This window comes from Sitodiplosis mosellana, unplaced genomic scaffold, assembly GCF_009176505.1.
Source record: "Sitodiplosis mosellana isolate CC-2019 unplaced genomic scaffold, AAFC_SMos_1.0 Smas_scaffold_6170, whole genome shotgun sequence".
In the NCBI taxonomy this organism is placed as follows: domain Eukaryota; kingdom Metazoa; phylum Arthropoda; class Insecta; order Diptera; family Cecidomyiidae; genus Sitodiplosis; species Sitodiplosis mosellana.
The window spans coordinates 2,289,960-2,303,411 of NW_022601411.1; the positions used below are offsets into that span (position 1 = coordinate 2,289,960).

The window sequence follows — 13,452 nt, forward strand, 5'->3', positions numbered from 1 at the left end:
TTGCAATTTCCAATACTTGGCAATTAAATCCATCGGTCTGATATACTAAAACTAAGACTAGATATTCCAAGCTTCATCATGTATTCGGATATTTGAACCTTTAATCGCCCCAGATCAAATGGCAGTTGTCAATACTCAAAAATCGAAATTCCTTAAATTATGCCATGTGATATACATAATTCATTGATTAAAATTATCAATATTCAAGCAATGGAGTATCTGAAGCATACGCTTTGGTGAATTGTATATCTAACCAATCAGTAAAATCATAAATATCATTCCATTTATTTGATGATATTGTAGTATCGTAAAATTGTAACCAAATTGTATGAAGTAAATCGATATTCTTATTAAATTCTTTAAATATAATGCTGCAACTTTTTACATGGTTTCCATTTGATATCATATTTGTTACGATAATATCATCATCAGAACGGGTTATATTGAAATTTCCAATTTGTTGTAGGACAATAATTTCAGCATGTGGTTCAATATCATTGAGTTGTATGGCAATAACTTCGGCAGCATTAAAAACTAATGGTACTGGCCGATATTGATCACGTATATTATAATTCAATAGAAATTGTTGTTTGCTTACAGTTGGCCATATATGATACGAATTGCAATGCAATTTAACTGGTGCATTGTTCATAATGACATGCCATTTATCACATTGTCCTTTAAATTGTAAAATTTCCAGTATAACTAAAGTGATAAATGATTTTTTCCCAAGTATTTCGATTTTAATTGTGTCATTTTGTGGATAAATCGTATGAATTATCAAAAATGAATCACCAAATTCATTTTTAAATCGATTCATCATTGTTCGTAAATCAATTGTATTTGTTAAAGTTTCTTCATTTGTATTTAAAATGGTAATTTGATTTGGTTTAGCTAGTTTTTGAGGGCATATTTGCAATGTCGTCATATTGAGAGGAACATCAATGATAAATACATTATTCGCATGTGTATGATTGGCAACTATCAATGTATCACGTTCTGGATCATTGGTTAAAATATTATTTGGCTTGTAATTAGCAAATAGAATTGTTTTATCATCAGTCAGTGATACAACAGTAACAGTAATATTTGTTTTCAATGATAGTCCAGCATATAGCATAAGAATTTCATTGGTATTTTTCATTGTTTTTTCGATTGCATATAGTTGAGATTCTTGAACAATTATTTGTGCGGAATTTTTCAAAGAAATTATCATATGCTTTTGAGTTGTCCGAATTTGAATATCATATTTCCCATCGTATTTTCTTTGTTTTTAGAAATTAGAAAATTCAATGGTTACTTTAGAAAAATCACTATTCTTCAGTGTTGTAATTTTATTTAAATCAAGTAGATTATAGTTGATTATAAATCGGTTTATTACATCGTATGAATCATATGAATCTGGTTTTGCCATAATTTGAATGTTTGACTGATTGTTATTGATAACATATGTAAAATCACCATGCACCGCTTTATTCATAATTAATGTATACGAATCGATTTCAATAGTTAAATTGTATCGACAATTTTCATTAGAAGCAATGGGAATATAATCAACAGTAGACTCACATCCACCTCTTCCGTAAATATATTTCGTCCAACAAGCTGGCCTAATTGTATCTGGTTTACTGTAACGACCAAGAAATTTATTAATTCCACTGAAATCAAAACCACACGAACATGATTGAAATTGAAGTTTTATTTCAAATGGTTGAGTATCATCAGCTAAAATTAAATGTTGAATATCGATTGTATTATCACCAGCACCACCTTCAAAAATGCCATGTGTTTTATCACATTCGCCGGCAATAATAAACATATCATTCGATTGACTACCTTTCATAAATGCATGTTCTGCATTACCAGAAACAAATACATTTGAAGTATTATCATATCCAAAGAATATACCACTAGTACCAACCATATTAAATAAGACGAAAGCGTCTTCGTTTTTATCATGCATTTCAACGCCAATGGCTTGTACACATACACGCTTGATATTTGGTGGAAGTTCACGATAAAATAGATCCGCATGTCCGAGGCTAGTTGTTGAACAAAAAACTTTACCTTCCAATGGATCATCGGGTTTGCTTAAATCCATTCGAATATTTTCATCTGGTGCAATTAATACTTTTGCAAATGAAGCAATTTCAAATTGTTTTGTTTGTTCATTTTGACGTGCTGATGGAAAAAAAATTATTCCAATTCGTTCATTTCGTTTAATAATTTTCATTTGATTTTCCAGTAATTGTTGATTTGCTAGTTTTAAATTTTTCATAAATTCTAAATATGGTGTTTGTGTGTGAAAAAATTTTAGCAGCACCTTCATGCCATCGTTCATTGGCTGTCAAATGTAATACATCATCTAACTTCTCAACATAACGAATGGCATGAAATGTTTCGGTACTTATTAAAACAACAACACCAATTGCTAAAGCAATTGGTCCAACAACCGCTGATGCACCGGCAATTACTCCACTCACTTCGAGCAATGCAATGCCAATTTCAACAGCATCAACCGTTAACATTATTGAATCACCGATAATATCGATTAAAGCATCTTTGTCACCATTTTTAAGTGCTTTTATATTTTCAACCAATGAATAAATACTTAATGCTGAACTAACACGTCGAATAAATGGTGATGCCACACGAAATGAATTACCAAGTACTATACGACCGGATTTAATAAATTTTGATCCACGTTTGATTGCCATTTCAGCAATTGTATCAAATGATCTATCCAATGTTATAAATCCAACATTAAATACAAGACCTTCAACATCACCGGTTAATGCACTTGATAATAGATCTTTGGCAACCATACCGGTGTTCAATGCTCCAGATACTTTTTCAACTTTGGTAAAATGTTCAAACATTTTACTTTTTTTTATAATTGAATTGGTGGTTGCGATTGAATCACCAATGATATGACCCTTGTATTGATCATTTGGATCAACAAATTGTGCAAGAACATCAGATAATTGACGACGCTTAACTGGATCATCAATTGAATTGAATAATTTTACAACTTCATTGCTATTGATTTCAAATCGTGTTGCTCCTTTTTCATATTGTTGATTTGTTATTTTTTTTAAATCATCCAAACTTAATAGACATTTAGTATCCGTAGATCTTTTGCTATTTTTTGAACCACAACTACTGGGTTTTACCTTTTTTGCATTTGAATTAATCACCGTTTGAATATCGTCATTTGAATACTGATTTTCATAATAAAGCGCTTGAATGAAAGTTTTGGCATCATTTTTGTTATCAATATTTTTCAAGAAATTTTCAAGTGCGATGCTACCACCTGTCAGATGTAAATTCAAAGTTTTTGTTATTATTTCATTTAGTGGTGCATTATCATTTGGATTTAATGTCTCGTGATTTGTTGTTCGCATGAAACTGTCCGAATTTAAATTGTCAATAATACCATGGTTTTTTTTACAATTTATGATACTCAAAATTTTCGGTACATCGGCTGGTTTTCGAGAAAAAAATATGGATTTTTCACAAATTTTCCAATTTTGATTGTCTTTTATCAATGATGGTAACACTTTATAGATTGGATTATCCGTCAGATATTTTGGATCACCTTTGTTTTTTATACATTCATTTAAGATTGTTGTTATTTTTCCTCTTAATTCATCCGAAACAACATACGATTGTTGTGTTACTTTATTTACAATTGTTGTCACCGATGAAATAATTCTTTTTTCACTCTCAAAATCTTTCTATAACAATGTTTCAATTGTACTTTTAAAACTAAAATCTTGATTTAAATCATTCAAATGTTCAAAATTCAGTTCTGGATTGATAATTTTTATGTCATTAAAATAATTTTTAAACATTGGATCATTTATTTCAGCAAATGCCCTATCATTAAATGTTAAAATGGCTGCATTATGTTCCTTTGCAAATAAATAAATTTTTAAATCGAAAAAATCAAACTCTTCATTATAACGCAATAAACGATCTTTTACAATTTCAATGGTAATCTTTGTTTTTTCACTATCTGTAGTTGGATTTTGATTATTTATATTATCATTCGTTGATTGGTAATCTATTTTGTAGGTTTTCAAAGCCGTAACTACTTTTTTAAATTTTGATATTTTAGATGTGAAAAATTCAGTATATTTATCACTTGATGATAAAAATGTTTTGAAATCCTTATCCCATTCCCTTTTTGCGCGATCAATACGATCAAAATATGTAATTGCATTGTCCGATTCATCTAGATGTTTCTTCAAATTACTTTTAATTTTATCAACTAGATTTGTTAATGATAAATCGCTATTCACTTTATTTTCATCAAAAAAAACTATGCACACCATCATTTTTCTTATTTGGATAATGATCGCCTCCTATTTGTATCGGTTGTTTTTCAATATTTTTTTCAAATGGAATGGAATCCAAAAAATTTCCTCTTCTTATTTCACGATCTTGATCTCGATTACTTGTTATTTTTGAGGTTTTTGATGATAAACCGAAAACACCTTCACTGTAAACCCAAATTGGAACATGAATTGTTCCCAAATCATTGTTTGCTTTTAAATCTAAAATTCTTTGTGTCGCTGTTATTCCATTAGAAAATTGCTTTTGATCGATTGATTTTCCACTCGTTTTACTCATTTCATCTATATAGTCTGCAACTGAACCTTTTTGTATTAATTTTGCCCATTGATCATTGTATTTATCTCCAAATGTTATACTCAACTCATGAAATAACTCCGATATATCGACCATTGCATTCGTATCAATTACAATATTTACAATGGAAAATGTAAACTTCAATGTTAATGTTAATATTAGCAATGATATTCCTGGACGCATCGTTATCAAGGTCTAAATCAAAACAAAACAAAATTTGATTAATCACTTAAAAAAACATTTCGGTTGTTATTGCAATAATAATGCTCGATTGAGCCTCTAACAATTTTTTTTAAATAATAACTTATTAATTTACAGTTTATACTTGAACATTTTCTCTATTCTATGGAATTATTTCTAAACTATATAAAAAATATTTGGTTAAAAACACTCCATACCAAAATTTTTACGTTTCAAAAAACTTAAACAAGAAAAAGTTGAAGACATTCAGCTTCATCAAATGCCAATACACAAATGATCATTCTTTCAAATGTGCTGCTCAAACAGAGCCAACTTGATGATAGCACTGAATGAATTTCCGGATGAATATAGCAAATAACAGATAAGTTGAACTCAATTATTAAATTAGGGCAATTGAAAACAAAATTCAAATGTCCGATGATAGAAGATGTGAGACAAACAGAAACATATACTAAGCATACTATATATTTATGTTAATTTGTTGCATAGCGATAATGTTGAAAAAAAAAATGAATCACCCGTATAATCATATTCTTGGAAATCAATTCAATGCTATTATTAAATTGACTCGAGTTCAAAAATTATTCATGAATGATATTTATGTTAATGTAAAAGTTGTACATTTTTATCCCAAAAAATAATCGAACATTCATTTAAGCGCGACATTCCATCGCGTGCTAATTGCTGCGATCGGCTCGGAGTAATTGCAAATATTTTTTTTATGGCATTTTTATCTTCGACGAATGTGGAAGAAAACCACGAGACAGAATCTGGCTTTGACGGAAACGAAACTTCGATTACGGATGATTGGACAATTTCAAAGGAGACAGTTAAAAGCTGTCCATCCCCACATCCAGAAATTTATGGTTTTGCAATGTTCAATCGTTTCTCTCAACTCATTATGGTTTTTTTCAAGAATGCAATGTCATCTTCTTCATTTTCTTTCTATACCGCATTCGATTACTCTCCTCTCTCAAATGATTGGGTCGAGGTTGACATGACAACAGTCGTTCGAAAAATCAACAACACGTATTTACCCGAAGTCCCACAGATAATGAGATGTTTCGGAAAACCGCTGTATTACTATTGAATTTAGTTTTTTGTCTGTATTCTCAAAGATAATAAACCTGTTATCGATAAATCTTAATTTTTCAAAAAAAAAAATTAATGAATTGTCTTTCAAGATTGCCAGATTTTCGCCCCAGCGTGGAATTGCTAAGATTTTTATACGATCAAAGACGCCACTGGCCAACGGATTTGCCTTAGATGATGTCGAAAATCTTTGTCCGCTAGAAACGGGAACCTGATGAAAAATTTGCCCGGTATTTGGTGTTATTGCCGTTGAACTTTTTGTGTGGCGGGAGCAGTCTCTTGTGGTTGTTACACGAAACGTTTGACGCCTCGCCGTCATTCGAATGTCCCCGGTTAACATCATTCCAGCCGTGCTTCGTCTTCAAGTGCAAAAAACAACTCGGTCTGTCTGCGTGAACGATATTAATTGCTAATTCGGCAATTTTGGGTTCAAAACAATCGATTTTAGACCGATAAACTGTTTTGAATCCGATTTTCTCTCATTTCTTTGAAGACTTTTTCGATATTTATTTAATTCTAAATTAGAATTTCTAATGTTCCGGAGGTAATTGCCCACTTCGTTCAATGGGTAATGCGGGCAGTACCATTAATTAACTATGTTCCAAATTCAAATGTGCTGCGCTAGTTTGAAAAACGGGGTGTTACTTTTCTATATTTGAAACCGATAAACTGACGTTGAAACGCTGTATTCAATGTCAAAGCTAAAAATCAACACAGTCCTGTTGATATTTCTTCTGTAGAAACTCGATCAAATTTGATTGCTTTGTTCATATTTAATGTTAACAATATCAGGTTTTAGAAAGCCATGTATCAATCATATTTTCAGATTACACATAGCATTTCTGCTATAAACTTAGCTGAAGGCGAAATCGGGAATTCACCCAAATTGCATTTTTCACTGTGCCGTTCTTAATGTTTTTGTTGAATTTCAATCAATAAAATGATTACGGCACAGACGAAAAAAACCTTTGAATCAAACAAAGAGATACGTCTAAAATATGACGTTAGTGGGTTTGCATCCAATATTCTCATATAATGACAGGAATCCTACTAAACAACACACATACGCATGTACAGTCATTTGCGCATACACAATCGTCATAGATGAGTTGACGTTTGGAAACCTACTAACGTCATATTTTAGACGTATTTCTTTGTTTGATTCAAAGGTTTTTTTTCGTCTGTGGGTATTCAAATTAAAATAACGTTTCTGCTGATTGATCAATTTATTTATTTGAAAGAAATTAAATAAATTCACATATTCTGGTTCGCATGTTTTACACGTTCCATTTTTTTGTTTTGCCACGTTAGAAATAAAGAATAGATAAATAAGGTTTTTTTTCGTTAAAAGATTCATTAAATAGTGAAAATTCTCGGAAGCATTTGCAAAGAAGCCAAGTGTCGAAAGTCTTCGTTTTCATCTTCATTTACCATATGTGCTGCAACCATGTTTGCATGTCAATGGTTTCTCGCAGTGTTTGCATGGTGGACGCTCACATTTGCATGGTTTGACAACGACAATAACCTTAATGCGATAGCATTGCTGGCGAACGGGATCAAATTCATGATCTTCGGGACAGAAACGGCGGAACACGAAGAATTTGTGGAGGAAACCCTTTTTACGTACGCAAATAAAGTAATTGCTCTTGTTCCATGGATCTGCGAGTAGTTCACGATCGTATTGGCAGCCATGAATGTGGCCACAGTTGGACCAATCGGATGAACATTGTCTCCCGTCGAATGATTGTTCATACGGACACTGCGTCCGTTTTTTTTTGCCATAAAATAAATAGAAAATGGTAATTTTAGTTTGATAGAGCAGAAAATTTGAAATCGATTTAATATATTTGACTCAGAATCAGTCTAAAATACCTCATAAACGGAGTGATCGCCACACAAATGGCATTGAATGAATTTCTGGCAATTCGATGGATGAGGATGACGACCAAACTTACGGCAAGACCAACCGCTAGTGATTTGACACGGTTTTGTTGGTCTATTGTGATGATTATTAGCTATGCTAGCGATAATGTGGCCTTTAGTTTTGTCGCTAACACCAATTAATGCAACTGTGTTTGATATATTAGTCGACACAAGATCTCCTTCATCATGATGAATACCGTGCAATAGTCCGCCGCCACCGCAAATTCCTTTTCGCGCCAGCAACTGATCTTGCTGGAACTGTTGCGCTTCCAATTGCTGTTGTGCAAGCTCACTTGCTATCACATCGTATGTGGAGGTGATGGTGTAATTAGTTTCAACCAAAATCGGTTCATCGTTGTAGATGACTTCCTCGTAGGCTGGACAATTCTCGACCACTTCAACGGTTGTGATGACAGCAACAGTTTCACCGCAATTATGGCATGGCGGTTTTTCGCAACATGGTCGATCGCAACATGGTCGTTCGCAGTGTTTACATGGTGGCCGATCACATTTGCATGGTCGATCACATGGTTGACAAGGCTTTTCAACAATCACTTCGCATGTCACACACGTCGCACAATCTAAGCAACCGGACACTGTGAACCAAACAATAAATTCCAGTGAAATAAATTCAATGACGAAAAAAAAACATGACATCATTACTTGATCGAAAAAAAATGTTCTACAAAAAAGTCTCTTCAATAAATTGTGTCTCTTGAACAGAAACATTTGAATGGTTTGGAGCGAAAATGTAATACAGAAAAGTTGAGCGGAAAAATGTCAAATGAAAAGGGATATAGATCACTATAGTTTGCTATACAGTTTACTATATAGCTATCTCATTTCCGCTCATTCATCATCGACATTTTTCCGCTCAACTTTTCTGTATTACATTTTCGCTCCAAACCATTCATTTCTTCAGCGAAAGGAATTATTTTTAATGAAAAATTCATCAAAAACAATTCTCCAACGAAAGAAATAATAAAAATTCATCAAATAAATCAGTTCATCAGTTGATCGATCGGTCAAAATACTTTTCGACCAAATTAAGCAAATAAACTGAGAAATAGCACAATCAAGTTAAAATCACTCGAAAACTTCTGATCGTGAAGAAATTTATGTTGAAGAGAATTCATGTTTTTTTTTTCTTGCATTTCATCAATAAAATTAAAGAAAATCTAAAATTTGCAATTTCATCATACCTGGTTCAATGACCTGCTGAACTATTGGTTGACCGATAATGTTTGTGATCTGTGGTGCTTCCACGTGAATATTATTAACGGGATTTGTTTCGACCACCACTTGATTTTCGTTGTTGTTCGATGGCTTTTTATGTGGTTTATCTGTGTATTTTTTTCATTCAAAAAATATATTGGGCAATATATTAATTAGGTTGAAAACATTGGTTTTAAGCAAATCATTTGAAAATTGGTTGACTCTCATTATGTACCTGCAATGTAGTAGTGTTCATCGTCATCGTGATCGGAATCATCTTGATCATCGATTTCGTCTTCGGCACTCACTAAATCGGCAGCAATCAATGTTGTTGTCTCAGCATCGTCGGGTGGTATTTTTGTTGTTTCATCATCGTCGGGTGGTATTGTTGTTGTTTCAGCTTCATCATACCAATACTCTAGATCGAATCTCGTCAAATCTGGAAGAGTTCAATTGATTTCGGAGAGAGATGTTTGTTTGTTTTGTTTTGTTTAGTCAAATGTGAATGAACTCTTCTTGCTAACGGTTTAATTAGTTTAGATGAATTTAGATGTGTGAGAATTTGAAGCTTAAGAATTTGAAATGGGTTTTTTTCCGTTATTTATTCCGGACATTTCCATAAATGTATGCAAATGTGATTCTAAAATTTTAGAAAGTTGTTTACAAAACAGCGCGATTGCGATAGCAGACTAGAAATATTATTGAGCAAGGGAAATAAGCGAAGCAAGCGTAAAGCAACAGCAGCGAATAAAAAAAAAACACACAAGCACAACTATTTTTTTTCTCAATTCATATTTGTTATTACAATAAATAAATTACAATAAATAGATAAATAGACATTTTTTGTTTGATAAGAGGGAGATAAATTAAAATTAGATAGTTTTTGTTGTCGTTGTTGATTTTTCGTTTTTGTAGGAATGATAATTTTTTTTTTTGTAGAGTTTTTGTTTTTCAATCGATTGGTTCTTACGCCCCTTTGCTATGCGATAGTGAGACAGAAATAGAGACAGAGTGTTGATCATTTCTAGAATGATACCGACAATATTAGAAGAATGCGTTGCGAAAATGGTTGCAATTGCCATTCAAGCACACGTTTTTATTGTTTCTTTTGTGGGCTCTTCTTCTTCTTGTTCTTCTTCTTCTTTTGTGCTTTCTTCTTTTGGCATTTCTTTTGTTTCTTGAGTTGCTTGCGGCGTAGTTTGGCCTTGCTGATGCGACGGTAGTCGGCTGAGTCCATACACAGCCCATAGTCAACATCGAAGATACGGCCTGGTGAACAATCACGACGGTACACGTCGTATGATTCCTTGAATTTCTTGCCACCACGAATGCAAATGAAGTAGCTGTTGTCATCGGATGGATCTTCGATCAATTGACGATGGTACAAACATTGTTCGAGAGCCTCGCATGATGACCAATCGGTGGTACATGAACGGATGCTTGGATCGTAGGCTTCATCATCTTCACACTCGAACACAGTGTTTTGCAATGTTTTACTGAATGGTCCGGACTTTGAGCATTCGACGTATTTCTGGCAATCGATTGGATGAGCATAACGTCCTTTACGTGGGCAAGTCCATCCTTCTACGATGCTACAGCCAGTGTTTTCATCAGTGTTACCGCCCTTGTTCTTGTTGAACAATCCATTGTCTTTGATGGCAAACAAATTATCGACCTTGTTGAGAACGGCATTTTGAAGACCACTAGCAGCGTTTCCAAGGATACCGCTACCGCCGCTGGTGGTGCCACCGGTGCCACCGGTACTACCACCGCCACCGCCGCCTCCTTTACGGCCAACGTTACGTTTCTTGCCTGGTGCAATAGCTTCGGTTGCATTTGCGAATGCACTCATCAAACTCTTACGAATCTTTTGCACTGGTGGATAACGAACCTTCTTCCTTTCGGTTGTCTTCTTCTTTTGTACTCTGCATTCGAGAATGATTAAAATTTAGAAAATCAATCAATTGATCAGAACGCAAGAGATGAAACATTTGTTTTGTTTTCGGTTCGTACGGTATATTTGTATGGAATGCTTACGTGTCAGATTTAGCATCAGATTTCTTGCCTTCGGATGGTTTCTCAGCGTTTGGTTTTTCGGTAGTCTTGGCGGCATGCTTCTTGGAACCACTCTTCTTCTTCTTGCTGCCCGACTTCTTCTTCTTCTTGTTCTTGTTGGCTTCTTGGTGTTGTTTGCGCTTCTTCTTGCACTCATCATCATTGTCGGAGCATGAATCTTCGCAGCTATCACCATCGTCACATTCATCATCGTCCGATGACGATGATGATGATGAAGATGATGATGAAGATGATGAAGATGATGATGATGATGATGATGATGATGATGATGATGATTCGTCTGATTCGCATGATTCTTCTGATTCGCATGATTCGTCTGATTCGTCTGATTCGTCTGATTCGTCTGATTCGCATGATTCGGAGGATTCACAGTCTGAAATTCAAAGGGCGAACAAAACCAATTATAATGTTTTATGATCAATTTTCTTAATCGCGTTCAAAAGCTCTTGTTTAAAAGTTTTTTCCGAACTCCTGGAGTTGAAAACCTAAGAATTTTTCTTCGTCATTGTCTACTTACCATCATCTGTTTGGCTGACTTGAGCCTCTGATGAGATACCATCTTCGTATTCATAGTCAGAGTCGGCGCTTTCGCATGAGTCAGATTCTTCACAGTCTAGAATTTAGAATGAATGCATTACACTCTTTGTTTTATCGTAAATAGAAAAGGCAATAGCGCTAATCGATCGTAAAGCTTTGTGAATTTGAAATGTTCAATTCAAACTCAACTTACGAGGAAAAGCTCAACTACTACCAAAAAAAAAAATCATAGTTCAATTATTCAATGTACCATCTTCATCATCTGGACATTCTTCAACGATTTCGATACCGCCGTCAACTTCTTGTTCTTCCCACACGGCCTCACCCTCTCCTGGTTCTAATTCATCTTCGTCGGAGCAGTCATCGTCTGAAATGTTCAAGCAAACAAAATTGGTGATGAACAACGAAAATAACGAGCAAAACTTCAATTGATTGGGTAAGAATGAAATCCAAATCTCAACCTACCATCACTGGAATCACTGGAATCACTGGAATCACTGGAATCACTGTCTGATTCGCATGAGTTTGAGCCAGATTCGTCGGATTCCTCGCATGAGCTTGATGAGCTTGATGAGCTTGATGAGCCATCTTCTGCGGTACTGTCATCATCATCACCATCATCATCACCATTATCATCACCATCACCACCACCATCACTATCACTATCGTCACTATCGTCACTATCGTCACAATCGTCAGCTCCGGATTCGCATGAGTCGTAATCGTCACCGCATGAGCCTTCGTCTTCGCATAAATCTGTTTGAGAAGAAGCGCGAGAGATTCCCAAGAGTGAGTAACACTAAAACATATTATAGGGGGAGTCAGTCGTATCTGATTTTCCATACAAATTTTTACAACTATTTGATTCGCATGAAATATTTACCTTTTTTATATTATTTCAATAATATAAAAAGAAGAGAGAAAACCAACAGAGCACGCGTCTTTTTAGTTGAGTATTTTTTGTTTTGTTATCATTCACTTGTTTAACACGCGACAAACACGAACATCGAATTGTAAAAATTATATGGAAAATTTCGAAAGAGTCGATCTCTTATTTCTTTTTTTTCGCCTAAACTAGATTTTATGTGATGCATCGGTTAATGGAGTTAATTTTTTGAGAGGGTTGGGTTAATGAAATGTGAATTAAATAGCCAAAATAGATATTGAAAAAACGAGCGGTATGTAATGTATGCATGTGTTTTTTTAAAATAGACTTTGGAAAATGGTCTGTACCGGGATCCTCGCCTGACTCGGAGCCGCCATCCTCGCCTGACTCGGAGCCGCCATCCTCACCAGTTTCGCCACTGTCTCCACAATCTGCGCCGTCATCACTTCGACAGTCATCAGGGCCACCCTCTTCGCCACTTGCACCACCTGCCTCACCGCTTTCACCACTTCCACCGCTCGCTTCGCCACTTGAACTACCTGCCTCACCACTTAAACCACCTGCTTCGCCACTTGAACTACCTGCCTCACCACTTGAACCACCTGCTTCGCCACTTGAACTACCTGCCTCACCACTTGAACCACCTGCTTCACCACTTCCGCCGCCACCCTCGCCACCCTCGCCACCCTCGCCACTTTCGCCACCTGTCTCACCACTTGATCCGCCATTTGGCTTGCCATTGCCATTTGCGCACTCTCTCAGGCCATAGGCGTTACGTCGACAATCATCTGGACTACCTGTTTCATTTTCACCGGAATCCGGTTCACCAGTTTCGTTGGCATTTGGTTCAATAGATTCACTCGGTCGGC

General features: G+C 35.0%; 1 protein-coding gene across 1 annotated transcript in view; it reads right to left on the minus strand.

Annotated features, from left to right (window-relative positions):
• Positions 1-9,935: 9,935 nt before the first annotated feature.
• Positions 9,936-13,452, minus strand: part of LOC129575864 (cell surface glycoprotein 1-like) — an 8,925-nt gene continuing 5,408 nt past the window's right edge. Inside the window, exons 3-7 of the mRNA XM_055460010.1 lie at positions 12,163-12,453; positions 11,948-12,064; positions 11,678-11,773; positions 11,122-11,533; positions 9,936-11,009 (exon numbers count right to left, since the gene is read on the minus strand). Coding sequence (XP_055315985.1) covers positions 10,181-11,009; positions 11,122-11,533; positions 11,678-11,773; positions 11,948-12,064; positions 12,163-12,453 — 1,745 coding nt within the window. The 3' untranslated portion in view covers positions 9,936-10,180. The remainder of the gene's footprint in view (positions 11,010-11,121; positions 11,534-11,677; positions 11,774-11,947; positions 12,065-12,162; positions 12,454-13,452) is intronic.